The sequence below is a fragment of the Diospyros lotus genome, chromosome 7 (assembly GCF_014633365.1).
Source record: "Diospyros lotus cultivar Yz01 chromosome 7, ASM1463336v1, whole genome shotgun sequence".
In the NCBI taxonomy this organism is placed as follows: domain Eukaryota; kingdom Viridiplantae; phylum Streptophyta; class Magnoliopsida; order Ericales; family Ebenaceae; genus Diospyros; species Diospyros lotus.
In genome coordinates this window covers 19367548-19390434 of record NC_068344.1, presented here as the reverse complement: position 1 = coordinate 19390434, position 22887 = coordinate 19367548, and the positions used below count along the sequence as shown (strand labels likewise).

The window sequence follows — 22887 nt, the reverse complement described above, 5'->3', positions numbered from 1 at the left end:
GAATAGATTACATCAAATGGCGGGGTCTTGCATAAGAATTAGAGGGCATGCTAAGAGGGTTTAGAACTTGCCTGTAGTTAACGGTTCCAATCTTTCCCGCACTCTCACTGCAAAGTAATATGTTTACAGAGAGTAATGAGACTATGGACCAAATTAATTAATTTCAACCGTGTAAAATTTATAATTTAGTCGTGCAAAGCTGCTAATAATTTTTCTTACTTGCTTGGCCACTTTAAACTTCAATTAAACCAGATTTTTTTCCAAATTTTCCCCACTTTCAGTCGTTGCTCGTGCCCCCCTTCTTCTTCTTCTTCTTCTAATTTCCTCTGTTGTTTCATGCCCAAATTCTGCCCAAATTGGGATTTAAAAGAAGCAAAATGAGTGGCTGAGATGCCGGCACGTGGCACCACCAGTAGCCTCGCATGGCTGCCACCGCCCCAGCCCGAAACGACGTCGTTTCAGGCTGGCCTTAGCTGGAAAAACCAGCATTTTCCCTTCTGCACGTGCGCACACCCATGGGATCGAACCCACATCACCCGGCCTGCCTCTCTCGCACGCAACCGCCCGCGCTACACACCTCCTTACCCATATTATGCACATAATTAATCTTAAAGAGACCCACAACCCATTTTCGGGTTTTGCACTTAACACCCACAGTTTCCAATAATTAGCACACACACACCCCAACTTATTAATACTTCCACAACCTTCTAGTTACACCCTTTTCCATAATTTTAATAAATTCATAAATAAAATGCCACATTTGCAATTCCATATATACCCCTAGATAAAATAATTAATTATCTTATTTGCCCAATTCACTACTTGGCATTCCATTTTACAAATTTACGAATTGACATGCCATGTCGTCATTTTCCAGTATAGATTCATCGGCCCTAAAACACCTCGACGAGCTACCAAGAATCCCTCAATTAGATTCCTTAAAATCATAGACCCCCAATAAATTATTTTCAACACTCAAAATTACATATTATTATTTTCTTAAAATACCGGGATGTTATAGAAGCAGAGCCGACGATCCTTGGCTACTGAATTGGACTTAGGCAAATTCAGGAAGGCGAACTCAGGAGTGGAATTTAGGCGATTTTGGAAGTAGTTTCATAGGCGATATTTGGAAGTTGATCATAGGTGATTTCTGGATGTTTCAGAGCCAGATCCATAGGCAACTCTCAGGAGGCTGTAACAAAATCGATTGAATCACAGGAGGTTGTAGATTCAGAGTGAATCAGTTTCAGGTATTCCTTATTAAAGGCGAGGAGTTGAACTGTGAAGATGGGTACAGGAATCAAGGAAACATTCACTAACCTCAACCAAAAGCTAGATGAACTCACGATTATGGTGGCCGAACGGTATCAGGTTAGTCTTCCAACTGAATTACTTTTTAAGGAATATTCTGATCCAATTATTCAAAGAAAGAGACTAGTCCCTGTGACAATTGGAGATCCATACACTACTCGTCCCAGGAATCAATATTCCATTAACAGTCCATGGAATCAGTATTCCATTAATAAACCATAGAGTTCAACTAAAGAAGAAAGAAGTAATGAGAAGGACGTTGTGAACAATGTTATTCAGCCTCAGGAGTTTCTTCAAGTAACTAAATTCTTCTCCATTCCTGATTATATCTATAAGATCCCTTGTCAGATCTGGGGATCTGACAATGTTGACCGCCTCTGATGAAATCGCGACAAAACTAGAATTGGCAGAGGGGTTCCGGTTGTGGCGGCAGCAGCAGCAATGTTGCCTGAATTTGTTGACGTCAAGGAAGGTACACCTGTTGAACCAGAAGCAGAAAGCAGAGAACCACGAAGAGTTTCGATGATGCCAAGCTGCTTCGTTGGAGAAGATTGGAAGCTGTGATGGTTCTGTCTGGACTGTTGCCTAGGGTTCAAACTCCCTGGTGACCGTCGGCAACAGATCTCGATGGTGATGCCTTCTGCTGTTAGGGTTTTCTGATGTTGCTGGTTGAGGATTCCAATACTGTTGCTGTTGCTGGTTTTGAATATCTTCAATGGTAGCGAACGAACAGAAATAAGGGCCGAGCTTTTGGATTGCTTCGCTGGTGTTGTCTTACTCAATAGGTGATTCCGGTGGCTTCAATAACACTGGATTGTCAATGGGTGGATTACTGCAATGGACTTGGGAATGATAGTTGAGTTTCTATGTTTTCCAGAAAACTTTTGAAAACCCCTTAAAAGGATTCAGGAGTTGCCTCTCATACCAATTTATGCATATATCAAACCAAAGAAACAAGAGTAATTCTGATTACTCAAAATCAATAGCAATATTTAATATTATTCATCAAAATCTATCCTTTAATACTTCACTAAATGATTATTTTTAGACATTAATAGATAAAAATCTATTGTAACTAGGATTCCTTGATGTAATCTAATTAAGATTATTTAGGTAATCCCAATATAATTAGGATTCTAGGAAATAAAAGAAATTAAAAGAAACTATGAAATAAATTAAAATAAAGAAACTAATAAAACAATATTAATTTCTACTTTTTACCCCAAAATATTGTTTTCCAAAATATTTGTGTATATGATTTTCATCACATTATAGTGGGTAAAAGAAGGCTAGTATAAAGCATGTCAAAAACATGTGACGGTCAAAACTTATGGAAATTTTGATTGGAACTCAAGGGAACCAATAAAGCTAGAAGCACAATATACAATTAGTGATTTAGGATTGAAACAAGTCTTTGGAAAATTCAAGAATGCTTGCTTAAATTAATTCCAAGAGGTTTTAGAGAATATATACAAGTTCTAGCCTAATCTCTTTCCTATAAAGTAGGAAAGGATTTGAGCCATCTACTCCTAAAATCTAGGAAACACTTATCTCCCCAAAATTAGGAGATAAAAATAGATACAAGATATAATATTTACAGATATTTACAACAGTTATCTACTACTAAAACATCGTAAGGTAATCTTGATATCTACTGAGTCTTGTAAAGCTTCTCCACTCATTTTCAATTTAGACTTCTTCATCTTCTTTTGCTAATTTCTCGTCCAACACGCCCCCTTAAGATGACGAATAGATGGAAGCTCATTCCTAGCTTGCTAATTAGGAACTCAAAAGATTGGTTTTGCAACCACTTTTGTTAGGACATTAGCCACTTGATCACTAGAAGGTATATAGGACAAATTTATCCCTCTTTCAATCTCCCTCTTATAAAGCTTCTATCAATTCTTACATGCTTCATTCGGTCATGTTGTATTGGATTTTTAACAATGTTGATAGCAGATTTGCTATCATTAAATACCTTTGTTTGTTGAGATAGAATTATCCCCAAGTCCTCCATTAGTCTTTCTAGCCAAATCACCTCACATATCCCATGAGTAATAGCCTTGAACTTGGCTTTGGCATTGCTGCGAGCCACAACTGATTGCTTCTTGCTCCTCCATATAACCACATTCCCAAATATCTTGGTATAATACCCTGAAGTGGATTGACTGTCCTCTCTAGATCCAGCCCAATCTGCATCCACATAGCCTTCAATTCTCCCGTTTTTAGTTTTCTTGAACATTAATCCCTTACCAGGTGTCCCCTTTAAATATCTTAGAACATGTTGAACAACTTTCATGTTTTTTTTAGTAGGTGAATGCCTATATTGGCTGATCACACTCACTGAATAGGCTATATCTGGCCTAGTTAGGGACAAATAAATTAATCTTCCAACTAACCTTTGATACCTCTCTTTGTCCACCGGAGCATCATCACCATTCTCTTCAAATTTTCAGCCTTTCTCTAGTGGAGTTCCGGCTGGGTTGCAGGATTGCCATTCCTGTATCCTTTAGCAAATCCAATGTATACTTCCGTTGTGAGATGAATAGGCCTTCTTTGCTTCAGGCTACCTCCATGCCTAGAAAATACCTCATGGTTCTTAGGTCTTTTACTTCAAATTCAGCCTTCAATTGCTTCTTTAGATTATCAATTTCTTGCAAATAATCCCCTATCATAATAATATCATTAACATAAACAATCAATATAGCCCTTTTTCCATTTTCATTGTGCTTAATAAACAAGGTATGATCGGATTGGCCTTGTTTGTATCTTAGTCGGTTAAGTGTCATGCTAAATTTATGGAACCAAGCCCTCGGTGACTGTTTTAGTCCATAGAGGGACTTCTTAAGTTTGCACACACTTCCATTATCAACTTCTTGCTCAAAACCGAGGGGAACCCTCATATAGATCTCCTCATCTAAATCTCTATTAAGGAAAGCATTCTTAATGTCAAATTGGAAAAGGGGCCAATCAAAATTTATAGTAAGCGATAATAATACTTGAATGGAGTTTAGCTTAGCAACTGGGGCAAATGTCTCTTCATAGTTGATGTCATAGGTTTGAGTAAAGCCTTGTGCAACCAACCTAGCCTTGTAGTCTTCAATACTTCTATCAGCTTTGTGTTTTATTGTAAATACCCACTTACAGCGAATCAATTTCTTGTTTGTGCAGTGGAACCATCTCCCAAGTCTCGTTTCCCACTAAGGCAGCCATCTCTTCCATCACGGCCATTCTCCACTTAGGATCATTCATAGTAGTTTGAATATTTTTGGGGATGTCAGTGTTGTCAATCTTAGCCACAAAACTCCTGAACTGTGGAGACAATTTTGCATATGTTAGATGATTAGACATTGGGTATTTAACACATGATGTTACCCCTTTCCTCAATGCTATGGGAACAACCCAATCCAAACCATCTTATTCTCTAGCATTGCTATCAGCATCGAGTGTGGTTGTCCCCTTGTCATTATCGGTGTTTTCCTCTAAAGGACCAGCCTCAGAAAATGATGGTTGGTCTTGCTTTGGTTCTGGCTGGCCTTTAGGTCTTCTTGAGTAGAAGAATAAAAGGTTAGGGTTATTGGTTGCTGTAGGTGGGGGCTGATGTGGGGTTGGATCAGAATCTGAGGTATGGGAAATTTTAGGCTCAATAGGGTTAGAAGCCGGTTCTACCAGTGTGTGATCATGAGACACTGAGCTTTCTCCCCCTTGAGAACACACTAGTAGAAAAGGAGCAATGGAAAACAAGGGAAGAGAAGGATCATTCGGGACTGTTTGAGGTGTGGTAATGGAATAAAATGGATGATCCTCATAGAATGTCACATTAGTGGAAACAAAAAATTTGTGATTAGAAGGACAACAACACTTGTATCCCTTTTGAGAGGGAGAATACCCCCACAAAGATGCATTTTTGAGCCTTAGGGTCCAATTTGGTTCAAGATAAGGCATTGTTGTGAACATACACAGTGCATCCAAAGACCTTTGGGGCAATAGAAAGAAAGGCATAAATGTTAGGATATATAGCGTTGAGGATGCTAAGGGGTGTTTGGAATTGTAGGGTTTTTGATGGGAGGCGATTGATTAAGTAGGCGGCAGTGAGGATAGCTTCTCCCTAATAGGAGTGAGGAACATTTGTGGTAAACATCATAGCTCTAGCCACTTTTAGGAGATGACGATTTTTTCTTTCAGCCACGCCATTTTATTGGGGTGTATATGGATAAGAGCTTTGGTGAAACATACCATACTTGGCCAAGTAGTTTGTGAAATCATTTGAAAAATACTCTCGGCTATTATCGGTTCGAAGGGTTTTTATAGAAGTTTGAAACATATTCTCAATTAGCTTATGAAATCTTTTGAATATGTTACAAGCTTCTCATTTTTCCTTCATTAAATACACCTAACAATCCCTAGAATGATCATCTATAAATGTACTAAACCATCTCGCACGCCTATAGTTAATGCATAGCCGCATGTAGCCATCATTCTTGTGCACAAATAACATTGGTGCTCCCCACGACAAAGTACTGGGTCGGATAAAGCCTTTACCTAAAAGGTCTTGCAATTGCACCTTCAACTCTTTTAATTCGTTGGCAGCCATGCGATAGGGAGTCTTAGAAATGGGTTGAGTGCCTGACAATAATTCAATGGAGAAATCAACCTCCTTATGGGGTGGTATGCTCGACTCTTGTCCGGAAATACGTCCGAGAAATCCTGAACAATAGGAAGGTCGGCCAAGTCCTTCCTCTCCCCAGCACCAACAATCACAAATGCCAAATATGCTTCACACCCTTGCGTTATCAACTTCTTTGATTGCATAACTGAGATCATTGGTGTCGCCACAACTGGTTTTACTCCCCTGTATATCATCTCTAACTAATATGGAGGCTCAAAGGTAATAATCTTGCGTCGACAATCAACTTTGGCATAATGGCAAGACAACCAGTCCATGCCCAATAAAAGATCAAAGTCCTGAATAGCTAACACCACCAAATCACCAGGCATAACTTTGTCATGGACTGCAATCTCAAAATCCGGCATCACTTCACTCCCTAATAGCATACTACCACCTGATGTCGTGACATATAAGATGTACGGTAGATGACTATTGGCAATAGGTACATAATGCAGAACATGTGACACGATGAAGGAGTGGGTGGAGCCTGTGTCAAATAAAGCACGAACATCTAAGCCATAGAGTGAGAGAATAAATTGTACAGTCTCATTGCCTCCCTTAGCCTTTGCTATTGTTAGTGCAAACACCCTACCAGATACCTGGGGTTTGTCAGTAGTAGCAGGCTGCGGAGTAACTCCCCGCCCTTTAGTCGCTGTAGATCTTGGTGCTGGCCTCTGACTTGAATCTCCAGTCCTCTGTCCCTCAACTGATGTTGGCTGCGTGCATACACTGGACTTGAGACCTGACTGGCCACAACGATAAGATGTGATTCCCTGGCTGAATGCCGCACCTGATCTTCGCGAATAGTCTTTCCTCATATGACCTGGCTGCCCACAATGGTAGCACACATTATCCTATGTTACCTTACACTGTCCTCGATCTCATCTTCCACATGTCTTACACTCTGTAGCCTTAACTGATCTATTACCAGAATTGGACTCCCATCTCCTCTTTTTGCTACTGCTTCCACCTGTCTTTCCTATAGCAACTATCTCGACTGACTGGTCCATTCTGGCTTCTTGAATATTCTTTTCTATTGCATGAGCTCGTTTCACCACCATAGGAAAATCATCTGCCTGGACACCAGCCATGGCATGTCTAATCTCTGATCTCAAGCCCCTCTCAAACTTATTAATCTTGCGGGCCTGCTGTGTCACCATCTCAAGAGTGTATCTGGACAAGGCGATGAACTCTGCCTCATACTGAGCAACTGACATATCTCCCTACTACAAATCAATGAACTGGTACACATTATGCTCGTGCACCCAGTCTGGTTTGTACATCTCACGGAATAGTGTCTCGAACTTTGGCCACGTGAGTGTTCGGTCCCCAAACTGTCGTCTAGTGGTCTCCCACCTGTGCCCTGCATCTCTTTTCAGTAGAAAAGTACCCAATTGATCCTTTTGATCTTTAGTGCAGCCCATGAAACGCATAAGCCTCTCAACCTCAAGTAGCCAATTCTCTGCCTCGGCTGCATTTGCTCCTCCTTTGAACTCTGATGGTCGCAGTGCTAGGAAAGTCTTCAAAAGAGTTGCCCCCGGAACTACCCTCGCCTGCCGATTCTACTAGCTGAGATGCCTCACCTCGCCCCTGTTGTCCCTGCCTCAACTGAGCAGCAGTCAAGGCCTCCACGGCGCGTGCGAGACTCGCCAGGGCAACCTGCACGTCGAGAGTACCCTGTTGTTCTACCTCACCAGCATCTCTGGGAGCCTCAGAAGGAGGCATGCTTTGCCCACGACAACGGCCTCTAGTAGGTGGTCGTCCTCGCCTTCGTCCACTACGCGTATTCATGCTTCTTACATAAAGAACAATACTTAGAAGCAGAATGCAGCCTCAAAGACTAACTCAACAACAAAACAACGTAACTCTATCCGACAACCTAGGTGTACAGGGACATCTTATCCTTAATAACTCCAAACATACTCTGATACCACAAAATGTAAGGCCCCCACCCAGGTCCCTAAAGAACTAGAGCGGGTGTCCTACTAAAATAGAGACAAACTGGGTCTGGATGAACCTGTCATGCATGCAACTGATGGAAACCAGAAAAACCTAAAACAAGAAACTTGCCATTCCGGTATGAATATCAAAACCTCAACCAGCTATACAACAACTAATCTCCAGGTTTACATAGCCCAGGCATGCATAACATATAACACGGACACACCGGCCACAAAATACTACATAACCCATACAGACCCAAATGAATTGAAGAGAAATACAATCCGAAAGCGACAAAATGCATAAAAAGGAACCCGCAGGCTGGCAACTGCTAGGTTTGTATGGCCCTGTACACCACCTAACTAGGAAGTCAAGAACCACTAGACTTGCCCACAACTAGGTCCTTGCCTTTACTTGGAATGAAGAGAAAACAAGGTGAGTCCAAATGACTCAGCAAGCTCATAAAGAAAGGAAGGACGGATAGTGTAGGTGCTAAGAGTAAACTTGTATCTCAAGTGCATAACAAATTGAAACTCATGCATAACATGTTATGTAATCTCATAAACTGATACAGGTACCGACTGTATGAGTAACAATACACACATACAGGATCTTGAGGCCCAAATAAGAAATGCACTAGCACCCAAGTCCTTATATCAAACCTGTTACTGCCTTGAAGGCGGACTGTACCTATATTACGAGCCGAAGCTCACTCGGGTGGGAGCTACCACACCCGCTGGCATGCATAAACGTCCAAGATAAAAATTGGGCACGCCGAGGATTTGTAAACTGCTCAAATGTTGGGCAAATGGGTTGAAATCTATACCAAAATGAAGCCTATCGAGTCTAGTTTACAACGCTTCAGACGGTTCTTGAATCGAACATCTACAAAAAAGGTTATGGCTGAAATAATATAGAGTGCGTAGTGTAGTCTACTGCGAGAGTTGACTTTGACACCAGGACAATCGACTTTCGAGGCATAGTCGACTTTGACATCGCCTCAGACGACCTAACCGAGAGCAAACCTTGGAGAGTCAACTCTCAGATCCTACCAGTCGACTCTTACACCCCCAGAACCCAAAAATTACGAACAACACACCCCCAAACTCCTCCAACTCTCCCAATACTCAAATCTAAACCCAAAAATATATCATTCTTAAACAAATATAGGGTGGAGAAGATCCTATGTCAAAGCTCAGTCAAGATCAACAAGAATAAATGAAGATGATGAAGGGTTTAAATGTCTCTTCCTTAACCAACAACATGAATTTTACTTCCAAAATTATAGAAGATTTCAAGCTCTATTCATCAAACCAACAAGAACAAAAGATATAGGAGAGAAGAGGAGAACTAGAACTTGCATCCAATACAAAAGGAAAGGAAGAAGAACAAGAAGGAGCTTGCCTTGACTAGCTTCACCTTTGATACTTGCTTGAAGGAAATTACCACAAAGAGAAAGTCTCTCAACCACCACCAAATTAGGGGAAAAGCTAAGTAAAGAAGAACAAGAAGGCTACGGGTTGCGCAAATGAGCCCCAATTCCGCCCTCATTCATCCTTCACACATAATTTAAGCCCAACTCATTTAATTAGGCCCAACATCTTATAAAACTCAAATGACTTATTGTCAACTTGGCCCAACACTTAGGGCCCAAAAGATCCATTTTTCACTTGGTCCAACCCATTTCATTTAAAATCAACTATGGACTAAATCTATACATAGCTAAGCCCACGTTAACTTCATTAAACCCTTAATCTATTTTATTTAATTTCAAAATAATGCCATTATATATATATATATATACCAAAATGAAATAAATATCAATAATGGCATAGACCCGATAACGGGTCGTTACAAATCCTCCCACCTATAAAGAATTTGGTCCCCCAAATTCGTACCTAATTACTCGAAAAGCCGGGGATACTCGCGCTTCATTTCTTCTTCTAATTCCCATGTAGCTTCCTCTAGCCCATGCCGCCATGGCACTTTAACATAGGAAATAGAATGATTCCAACCTTCTCCTTCCGATCCACGATACATGAGGCGTCTCTTCGAACTTCAAGGGGTTGATAATCAACAACTTGACTAGGATTTGATACACATTTACGGAGCATAGAGACATAGAAGACGTTGTGCACGTGAGCAAGTTGTGGAGGCAATGCTAAATGATATGCTAGTAGTCCAATCCGTTCCAATACCTCAAACGGACCCACATAGCGCGGACTGAGCTTGGCTGAAACTCCAAAACGTTGAATGCCCTTCATAAGCATGACACAAAGAAATACGAGGTCTCCAACTGAAAATTCCAAGTCCCGACGCCTCCTGTTTGCATAACTTTTTTGACGATCTTGAGCGGTCTTCATTCGGGCCTCTATTAATTTGATCTTGTCTGTAGTCTCTGCCACAATATCTGGTCTCAACATGGAACTGTCACCAACCTCAGCCCAGCATAATAGAGATCTGCAGGGTTTGCCATACAACACTTCAAAAGGAATTAAATATGAGTCAAAGGCATTGGTTGGAGCTACTCAAAGACTTTGACTGTGAGATATTCTACCATCTAGGTAAGGCGAACGTTGTAGCTGATGCCTTGAGCCGCAGAGGAGCGTCCACTGCAACAGTGTTGGTTCAAGAGTGGGCTCTATTGGAGCAATTGAGCGAGTTCACTATCTCAGATTCAGGTAGTGCTCCTGGTATTTACTGTGCTTTCATGGCTATTCGTTCAGATTTGGTGGACTGGATCCGTGATGAGCAACAATATGACGAGAGGTTGATGTATATCATGGTGGACATGGATAGATTTAGGCCTTTGGGGTACAGTCTGAGGGATGATGGTTTGCTGCTATATCAGGGCAGAATATGTGTCCTCATGGATGAAGAACTTAGATAGGAGATACTATCAGAGGCACATCGTTCGCGTTATACTATTCATCCGAGAGCATGCAAGATGTATCAAGACTTGCGTCGCCGGTACTGGTGGACTGGTATGAAGAGGCATGTGGCAAAGTTTGTGTCTCGTTGTTTAGTGTGTCAACAGGTGAAGGCTGAGCACCAGAGACCAGTAGGGTTGCTTCGTTCATTGTCCATTCCCGAGTGGAAGTGGGATGGGATTGCTATGGACTTTGTTTCGAGGCTGCCATGTACTAGCAAGGGTCACCACGTAGTATGGGTGATTGTTGACAAGTTGGCCAAGTCTGCACATTTTCTAGCGATAAAAAAGACTTACCCTATGCACTGCTTGCCCAAATTGTATGTGTATGAGATAGTGAGACTGCATGGAGTGTCAGCCAACATCGTGTTAGACCGAGATCCACGTTTTACCTCACATTTCTTGGAGGCGTTGTAGAGTACCATGGGGACTAGGCTGACTTTCAGCACTGCATTTCATCCCTAGACTGACAGGCAGATGAAGCGGACTATCAGGATTTTGGAGGATATGCTCCAGGCTTATGTGTTACGACTTTCTTCGTTGATAGAATTTTCTTACAATAATAGCTACTAGTCTAGCATTCAAATGGCACCTTTTGAGGCGTTGTATGGCAGACCATGTAGATCTCCATTGTGTTGGGCTGAGGTTAGTGACAGTTCCATGTTGGGACCGGACATTGTGGTAGGGACTACAGACAAGATCAAATTGATAAAAGTCCGAATGAAGACCACTCATGACAGTTTTAGTTGGAGTCCTTGTATTTCTTCGTGTCATGCCTATGAAGGACATTTGACGTTTTGGAGTTTCAGGCAAGTTTAGTCCGCGCTATGTGGGTCTGTTTGAGATAGTGGAGTGGATTGGACCACCAACGTATCGTTTAACATTGCCTCCACAGCTTGCTCACGTGCACGGCGTTTTTCATGTCTCTATGTTTCGTAAATGTGTATCAGATCCTAGTCAAGTTGTTGATTATCAACCCCTCGAAGTTTGAGGAGACGCCTCATATACCGAGATGCTTGCGTGTATCAGAAGGAGAAGGTATTACAGAATCGTTCTATTCCCTGTGTTAAAGTGCAATGGCAGCAGCATGGGCGAGAGGAAGCTACGTGAGAATTAGAAGAAGAAATGAAGCTCGAGTATCCCCAGCTTTTCGAGTAATTAGGTACAAATTTGGGGGACCAAATTCTTTTACCCCCCGGGGGGGGGGGGAGGAGGATTTGTAACGACCCGTTATCGGGTCTATGCCATTATTGATATTTATTTCATTTTAGTATATATATATATATATTGGCATTATTTTGAAATTAAATAAAATAGATTGAGGGTTTAGTGAAGTTAGATTGGCCCTAGCTATGTATAGATTTAGTCCATAGTTGATTTTAAATGAAGTGGGTTGGACCAAGTGAAAAATAGATCTTTTGGTCCTTAATTGTTGGGCCAAGTTGACAATAAGCTATTTGGGTTTTATAAGATGTTGGACCTAATTAAATGTGTTGAGCTTAAATTATATGTGAAGGATGAGTAGGTTTGGGTTTGAGCCCATTTATAAAAGGAAAGAAGAAAGGAAAAAATTGTGTGTATATATATATATAGAATTTAAGGAGGGACGTGGGGAATTATGCAAGAAGTGACAAGGGCAAATTAGGAAGAAAAGTGTGTTTAAAGGGAGGAATGGGGGCTCATTTGCGTAGCACGTAGTCTCCTTCCTCTTCTTCTTCTTTGCTTAGCTTTTTCCTTGTTTTCGTGGTGGTTGGGAGACTTCCTCCTTGTGGCAATTTCTTTCAAGCAAGTATCAAATGTGAAGTTAGTCAAGGCAAGTTCCTTCTTGTTCTTCTTCCTTTCCTTTTGTATTCGATGCAAGTTCTAGTTTTCCTCTTCTCTCCTATACCTTTTGTTCTTGTTGGTTTGATGAATAGAGCTTGAAAACATCTATGATTTTGGGAGTAAAATTCATGTTGTTGGTTAAGGAAGAGATATGTAAACCCTTCTTCATCTTCATTTATTCTTGTTGATCTTGATTGGACTTTGGCTAGGGTCTTCTCCACCTTATATTTGTTTAGGAATGATGTATTTTTGGGTTTAGATTTTGAGTATTGGAAGAGTTGGAGGAGTTTGGGGGTGTGTTATTTGTCATTTTTGGGTTTTGGGGGTTTAAGAGTCGACTGGTAGGGGCTGGGAGTCGACTCCCCAAGGTTTGTTCTCAGTTAGGTTGCTTGAGGCGATGTCGGAGTCGACTGTGCCTCAAAAGTCGACTATCTTGGTGTCAAAGTCAACTCCCGCGGCAGACTACACTGTGCACCTTATACTATTTCGGCCATAACTTTTTTTATAGATGTCCGATTTAGGAACCGTCTGAAGCATTGTAAACTAAACTCAATAGGCTTCGTTTTGGTATAAATTTCAACCCATTTGGCCAACATTTGGGCAGTTTATTGTAGTGAGCTTTGAAGGGTTCGATTCTCCCTTCTATTTGTTGTTGGAATGAAGCTAGGTTATTGCAGGTAGGTTCTTATAGAGGTTGCTATGGCCAAGAGTATTTGTGTATGTTTCTTTTATTTTCAATATATTGTCAGTTCTTATGCATGCAGGGGTTTGGGATATGCATTGGGGGTTTCATGTGACTTGAGTGCTTGTCACACGACTATGATATTTATTCACTAGTGGTTAAGCACGAGCAATTGCATTTGGCGTGTGTTTTTTTAGTTGGGCGAGGCTTGGTGGGATGGTTGGCTTATAGTGGCTTTGTATCCTACCAATCTACTATGCCACCCCTTATTAGTTGCATCTGCACGAGTCATGGCGCCAACTTTGAGATACAGTTGTATGATGTCGGGTTTTCCAAACCGATTTATTTAGGGATGCCTTAGCGTGCCTAGTTTTATCTTAGACGCTTATACGTGCCAACAGGTGTGGTAGCTCCCATCCGAGCGAGCTTCGGCTCGTAGTATAGGTATAGTCTATCTGCAGGGCAGTAGCAGGTTTGTTATAAGGACTTGGATGCTAGTGCATTTCTTATTTGGACCCTCAGATCTGATATGTGTGCATTGTTACTTATACAATTGGTACTTGTATCAGTTTATGAGATTACATGGCATGTTATGCACTTAAGATACAGGTTACTCTTAGCACCTGCTCTATCTGTCCTTCCTTTCTTTATGAGCTTGTCGAGTCATTTGGACTCACCTTGTTTTCTCTTCATTCCAAGTAAAGGCAAGGACCCAATTATGGGCGAGTCTAGTGGTTCTCGACTTCCTAGTTAGGTGGTGTATAGGGCCATGCAGACCTAGCAGTTAGGTAGAGTTAGGTTGTCTTGTTATTAAGTTAATCTTTGAGGTTGCATTCTGCTTCTAAGTATTGTTCTTTATGTAGGAAGCATGAATACGCGTAGTGGATGAGGGCGAGGACGATTGCATACTAGAGGTCGTGGGCAAAGTATACCTTCTCTTGAGGCTGTCAGAGATGCTAGTGAGGTAGAACAACAGGGTAGTCTCGATGTGTAGGTTGCCCTGGCGAGTCTCGCACGTGCCATGGAGGCCTTGACCGCTGCTCAATTGAGGCAGGGGCAGTGGGAGCAGGGGCGAGGTGAGGCATCTCAGCTAGTAGCATCGGCAGGCGAGGGTAGTTTCGGGGGAGCTCTTTTGAAGAATTTCCTAGCACTGCGACCATCAGAGTTTAGAGGAAGAGCACGCGCAGCCGAGGCAGAGAATTGGCTACTTGAGGTTGAGAGGCTTATGTGTTCCATGGGCTGCACAGAAGATCAAAATGTTCAGTTGGGTACTTTTCTACTGAAAGGAGATGCAGGGCGCTGGTGGGGACCACTAGACGATAGTTTGGGGACCGAACACTCATGTGGCCAGAGTTCGAGGCACTGTTTCGTGAGACATACAAACCAGACTGGGTGCACGAGCAAAAGGTGTACCAGTTCATTGATTTGTAGCAGGGAGATATGGTAGTTGCTCAGTATGAGGCAGAGTTCATTGTCTTGTCTAGATACACCCCTGAGATGGTGACACCGGAGGCTCGCAAGGTTAGTAAGTTTGAGAGGGGGCTTGAGATCAGAGATTAGACATGCTATGGCTGGTTTCTAGGAAGATGATTTTCCTACGGTGGTGAGACGCGCTCATGCAATAGAAAGAATATTCAAGAAGCCAAAATGGAGCAGTCAGTCAAGATAGTTGCTATAGGAAAGACAGGTGGAAGCAGTAGCAAAAAAAAGAGATGGGAGTTCAGTTCTGGTAATAGATCAGTTAAGGCTACAGAGTGTAAGACATGTGGGAGATGACATCGAGGACAGTGTAAGGTAGCATAGGGTAATGTGTGCTACCATTGTGGGCAGCCAGGTCATATGAGGAAAGACTATTCGCGGAGATCAGGTACGGTATTCAGATAGGGAATCACATCTTATCGTTGTGGCCAGTCAGGTCTCAAGTCTAGTGTATGCACGCAGCCAACATGAGTTGAGGGACAGAGGACTGGAGATTCAAGTCAGAGGTCAACACCAAGATCTACAGCGACTAAAGGGCGGGGAGCTGCTCCATAGCCTGCTACTACTAACAGACCCCAAGTATCAGGCAAGGTGTTTGCACTGACAGTAGCAGAGGCTGAGGGAGGCAATGAGACTGTACAAGGTATTCTCTCACTCTATGGCTTAGATGTTCGTGCTTTATTTGACACAGGCTCCACCCACTCCTTCATCGTGCCACGTGTTCTGTATTTTGTACATATTGCCGGTAGTCATCTACCGTACATGTTATTTGTCACGACACCGGGTGGTAGTATGTTGTTAGGGAGTGAAGTGATGTCGGATTGTAAGATTATAGTCCCTGACAGAGTTATGCCTGGTGATTTGGTGGTGTTAGCTATTCAGGACTTTAATCTTTTATTGGGCATGGACTGGTTGACTCGCCATTATGCCAAGGTTGACTGTCGACGCATGATTATTACCTTTGAGCCTCCATATCAGTTAGAGATGATATACAGGGGAGTAAAACCGGTTGTGGCGACGCCGATGATCTCGGTTATGCGAGTAGAGAAGTTGATAAGACAAGGGTGTGAAGCATATTTGGCATTTGTGATTGTTGGTGCTGGGGAGAGGAAGGAGTTGGCCAACCGTCTTATTGTTCGGGATTTCCTGGGCGTATTTCCGGACGAGTTGCCGAGGAGGGTACCACCCTATAGGGAGTTTGATTTCTCCATTGAATTACTGTCAGGCACTCAACCCATTTCTAAGACTATCTATCGGCTGGCTGCCAACAAATTAAAAGAGTTGAAGATGCAATTGCAAGACCTTTTAGGTAAAGGCTTTTTCCGACCCAGTACTTCGTCGAGGGGAGCACCAGTGTTATTTGTGCGCAAGAAGGATGGCTCCGTGCGGCTATGCATTGACTATAGGCAGCTTAACTAGGTAACAATCAAGAACAAGTATCCATTGCCTCGTGTGGATGACTTGTTAGATCAGCTCTAGGGCACCTGTGTATTCTTCAAGATGGATCTACGTTTTGGGTACCATTAGGTCCTGGTGAGGGATGAAGATGTAGCCAAGACTGCCTTTCGTACTAGGTGTGGACATTATGAGTTTGTAGTCATGCCATTTGGGTTGACCAATGCGCCAGCGATGTTTATGGACTTAATGAACCAGGTTTTCAAGGATTATCTGGATAGCTTTGTCATTGTCTTCATCAATGACATCTTGATATACTCGCCTAGCCCAACAGATCTTGAGATTCATTTGAGATTGGTGTTGCAGCGACTTAGAGGGAAGCAATTATATGCCAAATTTTTCAAGTGCGAGTTTTGGTAGCCTCAGGTGATATTCTTGGGTCACGTAGCATTTGGGGAAGGCATATCAGTAGATCTTAAGAAGATCAAGGTAGTGTTAGATTTGCCATGGCCTACTACGGTGACTGAGGTACGTAGTTTTCTGGGACTAGCTGGTTACTACAGGCGTTTTGTTGAGGGTTTTGCACGTTTAGCCTCTCTCATGACCAAGCTGACGCGCAAGGGAGTTCCTTTCATTTGGGATGACGCTTGTGAGCAATGTTTTCAGGAGTTGAAGCAGCATTTAACCTCTACCCTAGTATTGGCTATTCCCAAGAGTGGCGAGTTGTTCACAGTTTACAATGACGTTTCATATTCAAGTCTGAGTTGTGTACTGATGCAAGAGGGTCGTGTTGTTGCCTATGCTTCCAGGCAGTTGAAGAAACATGAGATGAATTACCCTACCTATGACTTGGAACTTGTTGTCGTGGTGCTTGCTTTGAAGATATGGCGGCATTATCTATTTGGAGGGAAGTTACAGATCTTCACTGATCACAAGAGCTTAAAGTACTTGTTCTCTTAGAAGGAATTAAATATGAGGCAAAGGTGTTGGTTGGAGCTACTCAAAGACTATGACTGTGAGATACTCTACCATCCAAGTAAGGCAACCGTTGTAGCTGACGCCTTGAGCCGCCGAGGAGAGTCCACTGCAGCAGTGTTGGTTCAGGAGTGGACTCTATTGGAGCAATTGAGCTAGCTCACTATCTTAGATTCAGGTAGTGCTCCTAGTATTTATTGTGCTTTCATGGCTATTCGTTCGGATTTGGTGGACCGGATCCGTAACAGGTAGTAGTATGATGAGAGGTTGATGCATATCATGGTGGACATGGATAGATTTAGGCATTTGGGGTACAGTCTAAGGGATGATGGTTTGCTACTATATCAGGGCAAAATTTGTGTCTTAGTGGGTGAAGAACTTAGATAGGAGATACTATCAGAGGCACATCGTTTGCGTTATACTATCCATCCGGGAGTAGGCAAGATGTATCAAGACTTGTGCCGCCGGTACTGGTGGAGTGGTATGAAGAGGCATGCGACAGAGTTTGTGTCTCGTTGTTTAGTGTGCCAGCAGGTGAAGGCTGAGCACTAGAGACCAGCAAGGTTAATTTGTCCATTGTCCATTCCCGAGTGGAAGTGGGATAGGATTGCTATGGACTTTGTTTCGGGATTGCCACATGCTAGTAGGGGTCACAACGCACTATGGGTGATTGTTGACAAGTTGACCAAGTCTACAAATATTAGGGTGTTTAGAGGGTTTCCAAATATCACTATGAATTAAATGGAAGGGTTTAGAGGGTTTATACAATTGAATAGGATGATGTGATCTAGGTTGTTTAGCAAGAGTGCATTGTTCACATGTAAGAACCTGCTCTTTATTGTTGAAAGAATCAAGATACAAAAATTTAAGGTAAGGTAGGCTAGGGTGTCCTAAGCCTTTATGCCATAACAAGACTTTGGCATTGGTGCTTACACTTAGGACAACTTTATTTGAAGACGAATTAGGAAGATCTATGGCAAGATAATAAAGACCGTCCATCACTTTAGCGTTGCCTATTATCCTCCTTGAGGCTTGATCCTGAAAAACATAATAGGAAGGATAGAAAATTACATTGCAATTCATAACCTTAGTGATCCGGCTAACTGATAGCAAATTATGTTTCAAACTAGGAACATGTAGCACATAATTGAGCTTCAATTTTGACATACATACTGTTCCTATACCCAAAACAGGTGAAGTGGTTCCGTCTGCTATAGATATGTTGAGGGATGAGTCACATAGGGTATAATTAGTCATAAACCTTGTTGAATTTGTCATATGGTCTGATATGGTCTGATGCACCCGTGTCAATCACCAATATATTCTTAGAAAAATGCTTAGAAACCAATGAATAGTGTTGGAGATTACCTTGTAATGCTAAAGAGGCAGTGGACTGAGGATTCTTAGTGCTTGGTTGGGTTGTACCTTGATTTAGGAGCCTGTACAAGGTTTGAATTTGGTCTTCGGATAGATTCAAACTTGGTTTATTTTATGTTGGAGCCTCAACATTGTAAGCTGATCTAGGATTATCTCTCCTTGGCTGTGGCTTCCAGTTTGCTGGTTTGCCATGGATCTTCTAGCAATTTTCCTTAGTATGGTTGGGCCTCTTGCAATGGTCGCACCACAATTTTTCCTTCACTTGATTCCTTGTAAAAAATTCCCCTTGTTTAACAGACGCAAGGATTGAATTCTAGTGGGGCAAAACTGGGTCTGATGCGTGTTGAAGCATCACCTTCTGCCTACTCTCTTCCCTTCTAACTTCAGAAAAATCTTCCTTGAGAGATGGTAGGGGCTTTGTGCCCAATATCCTTCCCCGAACTTCATCCAAATCAAGGTAAAGGCCATGCAGGAAGTCAAAGATTCTATCTTTTTCTTTAATCCTATTGTATTGAGTACTATCAGCCACAGATTCCCAACTAAGTGTATAAAACATATCCATCTCATGCCATAACTCCACCAAAGTATTAAAGTATTTAGTCACACTATTCATATCTTGTTTGGTTGTTTTAATAGCCGATTGAATTTCAAAACATTAAGAGAAATTCTCCAAATCTGAATACATCTCTTGGACTGATTCCCAAACTTCCTTGGCTGTTTTGTAGTATAGGTAGGTTCTCCCTATTTTCGGATCCATAGAATTTATCAACCAAGCCATGATAGTGGAATTTTCCGCCTCCCAAAGACTAGTTGGCTAGCGTAGATGGTGGGGTAGAAATCGATTCGATTAGATAACCAAATTTTCCCTTTCCTTTGATCACTAACATCACCGATTGAGACCATTCCCTAAAATTACTCTCATTTAGTATATGTTGAGTAATTTGTAGAGGATGGTTATCAATAGATGTTGCAGTGAGATTAGATGGCGTTGGAAGTGGGATAGAGGTACTTGGAGAAGAAGTGGTAGAGGCCTCGATTAGGGTTGGGTTTGGATTGCTTTTGGCCATGGATAAAACTGGAGTGAGTCACTGTCGTTTTTTGATCGAATAGGGATTTGATACCATGAAACAAGTCTTTGGAAAATTCAAGAATGCTTGCTTAAATTAATTCTGAGAGGTTTTAGATAATATATACAAGTTCCAGCCTAATCTCTTTTCTATAAAGTAGGAAAGGATTTGAGCCATCTACTCTTAAAATCTAGGAAACAATATCTCCTAAAAATTAGGAGATAAAAACAGATACAAGATATAATATTTACATATATTTACAACAATTATCTACTACTAAAACATCCTAGGATAATCTTGATATCTATTGAGTCTTGTAAAGCTTCTCCACTCCTCTTCAATTTAGACTTCTTCTTTTGCTGAATTCTCGTCCAACAATGATGCTAGGTACTAAGTAGAGGTGTCAAAAGGACCGGGCGGCCCGCGGGCCGCTCGGCCCAGCCCGTGATGGGCCGGGCTCGGCCAAAGAAATTGGGCCCCCGGCCCAGCCCGTGGCCCTTATGGGCCGGGCCCATGAGGCCCTTATGGGCCAGTAAGGCCCTTACTCATTTTTTTTTTAATTTTGTTATTCTTTAGTAATTATTGATATTGGATACTAAAAAATTTAATTTCGCAATATATATAAATAATAACCATCAATTTATTTAAAATTTTCAAGTTAAATTTTTTATATATTTAAATTATAAATAAACATTCTCCTTTTTATGATACATTATTTTTCATATCAATTCACAAGAAAAATTATAAGGCATATAGAATTTTGAAATATAAAATAATGAAATAATATTTAAAACTTAAGAATTAAGATAGAAAATATTTTTAAAAGAAAAAAAATTAATTTTTATATATGTATTATTTTGATATTTATATATGTATATATTATATGTATTATTTAAAAAAAAAAAAAAGAAAAAAAGTCGGGCCCAGCCCGCTAGGCCCTGTGGCCTAAGGGCCCGGCCCGGCCCAGCCCTCTAGCCCACGGGCTGGCCCGGCCCGGCCCCTTTGTAGGGGGGCCGTGGGTCGGGCCCTATCCATGGCAAAAGGGCCCGGCCCCGGCCCGACCCTTTTAGTAAAAGGGCCGGCCCGGCCCGTTTAAAAAGCCCGTGGGCCGACTCGGGCCGGACCGGGCCGGGCTGGGCCGGCCCTTTTGACACCTATAGTGCTAAGGACGGAAGAAATTCATTGCAAATCCTCTGGGTTGAGGGAAAGGAACTTAAAAACTTGGATCCATTATAGGCATGACTAAAGTGGTGTTTGGAGATGAAGAGTTCTTATTATTTTAGATTCTATTTATATAGGGAAAGTTACTTCTATCTGGATTCCTCGTTCGATACTGTAATGTGAGTAGAGGTAGCCATTTGTGTCCTCCAACATTACATGAAATTGGCTATGCCTGCTCATACTGTTCTGAGTTGTGTTAGGGCACAACTAGTATGTTAAGACCATGTTGGACCTTGCTTTTGTGGCCTGCTGCACTGACACATGGGCCACGCCTCTTTTCTGGCAATAGTCCAATTTTGCTTTACCATTTTGTTTCCTTAACATAATACATTGAGCATCATCTCTGTTACTTTATTTTTATAACAGCTTGATATCAATCATTGATCCTTATCTATTACGTGAATGTATGATTTTCAGGGAATATATAGTTGATCTGATTGAAAGGCCTGGATCTTTAGGCCCTCCTGATTCCTTGCTTAATGGTACATCTTCTGTTGTGGTTTCTTCACCATTATGTCATCCAAGGTATAGACCTGTCAAAGGTGCTGACAGCTTCAAGATGCTGGCCAAACACTATTTTTCTGACTGTCAATCACTTAATATTTCATTTGACGATGTTTCATCAGGTAATTTTCTTGTTCCTTTTCCTTGCCTGTATGTTAGTATGACGTAATTGCCTCAAACAATATTGCTGTTCGTCTTAATGATATGTCAGCATTCGTGAACCACAGATTGACACCTAACTAGAAGTAAACCTTCAGTTTTAGTATATTATAAATAGTGTACTACCCATATCACAGAACTGGTATCTCATAAGAAAAAAAAAAAGAAAAAGATGATTATATTCTATATTCCATTTCTTTGGCCTATGGTGGGATTGATGACGGTCAGGAGACCTCTAAACAAAAAATGGGGACATCTTGAAAGTAAATAGGACTACGATTCTTGGGCAGTGGGGCATAGATGTCAAGGGCACAAGGACACTGGGGTGCAGATTAGTGCTTGGGGCCTAGGTGTGAGGCACATGGGGCACACATTTATTTAAAATGCTTATAAGATACGTATATGCTATTTTTTTTAATAAATAAAGGAGGTAAATGCAAACTCATAGAATCATAAATGACAAATAATCAATCCTATAACTGGATAGAGTTATTAACAATATACTTATAATTGACTTACTGTCACTATGAAGTCTTGTTGGTGAAGTCAGGGGCATTTGTAGGTCTTCCATCAATCGTGTCAACCAAATTAACTCACAAATGCCTTGAGCAATTGCCCTAAATTTTGTCTCTGCACTACTCCTTGCCACAACTGATTGCTTTTTACTCCTCCAAGTAACTAGGTTCTCCCAAAGTTTAGTACAAAAATCAGATGTTGATTAGCTGTCCACCACAAATCTTGCCTAGTCAGCATAAGCAAATCCTTCAGCCCCTTTGGTATCACTATTTTGAAACAATAATCCCTTACTTGGTGTCCCCTATAGGTATCTCAAAATATGATAAATTGCATTCATATATTGTTGAGTAGGTGAGTGTATAAATTAACTCACAATCCTCAAAGCATATGCAATATCATGACGAGTGAGAGATAGGTAAATCAGCCTTCCAACTAACCTTTGATACCTTCCTTTATCAACAAGAGGATCATCATTAGTTATTCTATATTTCTAGTTTCTCTCAAGGGGTGTAGTATCTATTAGGAGATAAAGAGTATACTTCAGAGATTAAAATGCCTTGATTGCTCTTGGCTACTTCGATTCCACGGAAGTACTTCATGGTTCCCAAGTCTTTAACCTCAAATTCATCTCTTAACCTGTGTTTTAGGATAGTAATTTCCTGAATATCATCACCAGTGATGATACACAATCAAATAACCCTTTTTCCATTTGCTGCATGTTTAGTAAACAATGTATGATTTGCTTCCCCTTGCTTGTACCCAAACTTGATAAGAGTAGAACTAAATTTCTTAAACCATACACTTGGGATTGTTTTAATCCATAGAGTGATTG

At 41.4% G+C, this 22887-nt stretch overlaps 1 protein-coding gene across 7 annotated transcripts in view; it reads left to right on the top strand.

Annotated features, from left to right (window-relative positions):
- The window catches only part of LOC127805982 (serine/threonine-protein kinase CTR1-like), a 71956-nt gene that overhangs the window by 18612 nt on the left and 30457 nt on the right, over positions 1-22887 (top strand). For all 7 annotated transcript variants that reach the window (XM_052342886.1, XM_052342885.1, XM_052342883.1 and 4 more), the window contains one exon: positions 21294-21502. In XM_052342886.1, coding sequence (XP_052198846.1) covers positions 21294-21502 — 209 coding nt within the window. The remainder of the gene's footprint in view (positions 1-21293; positions 21503-22887) is intronic.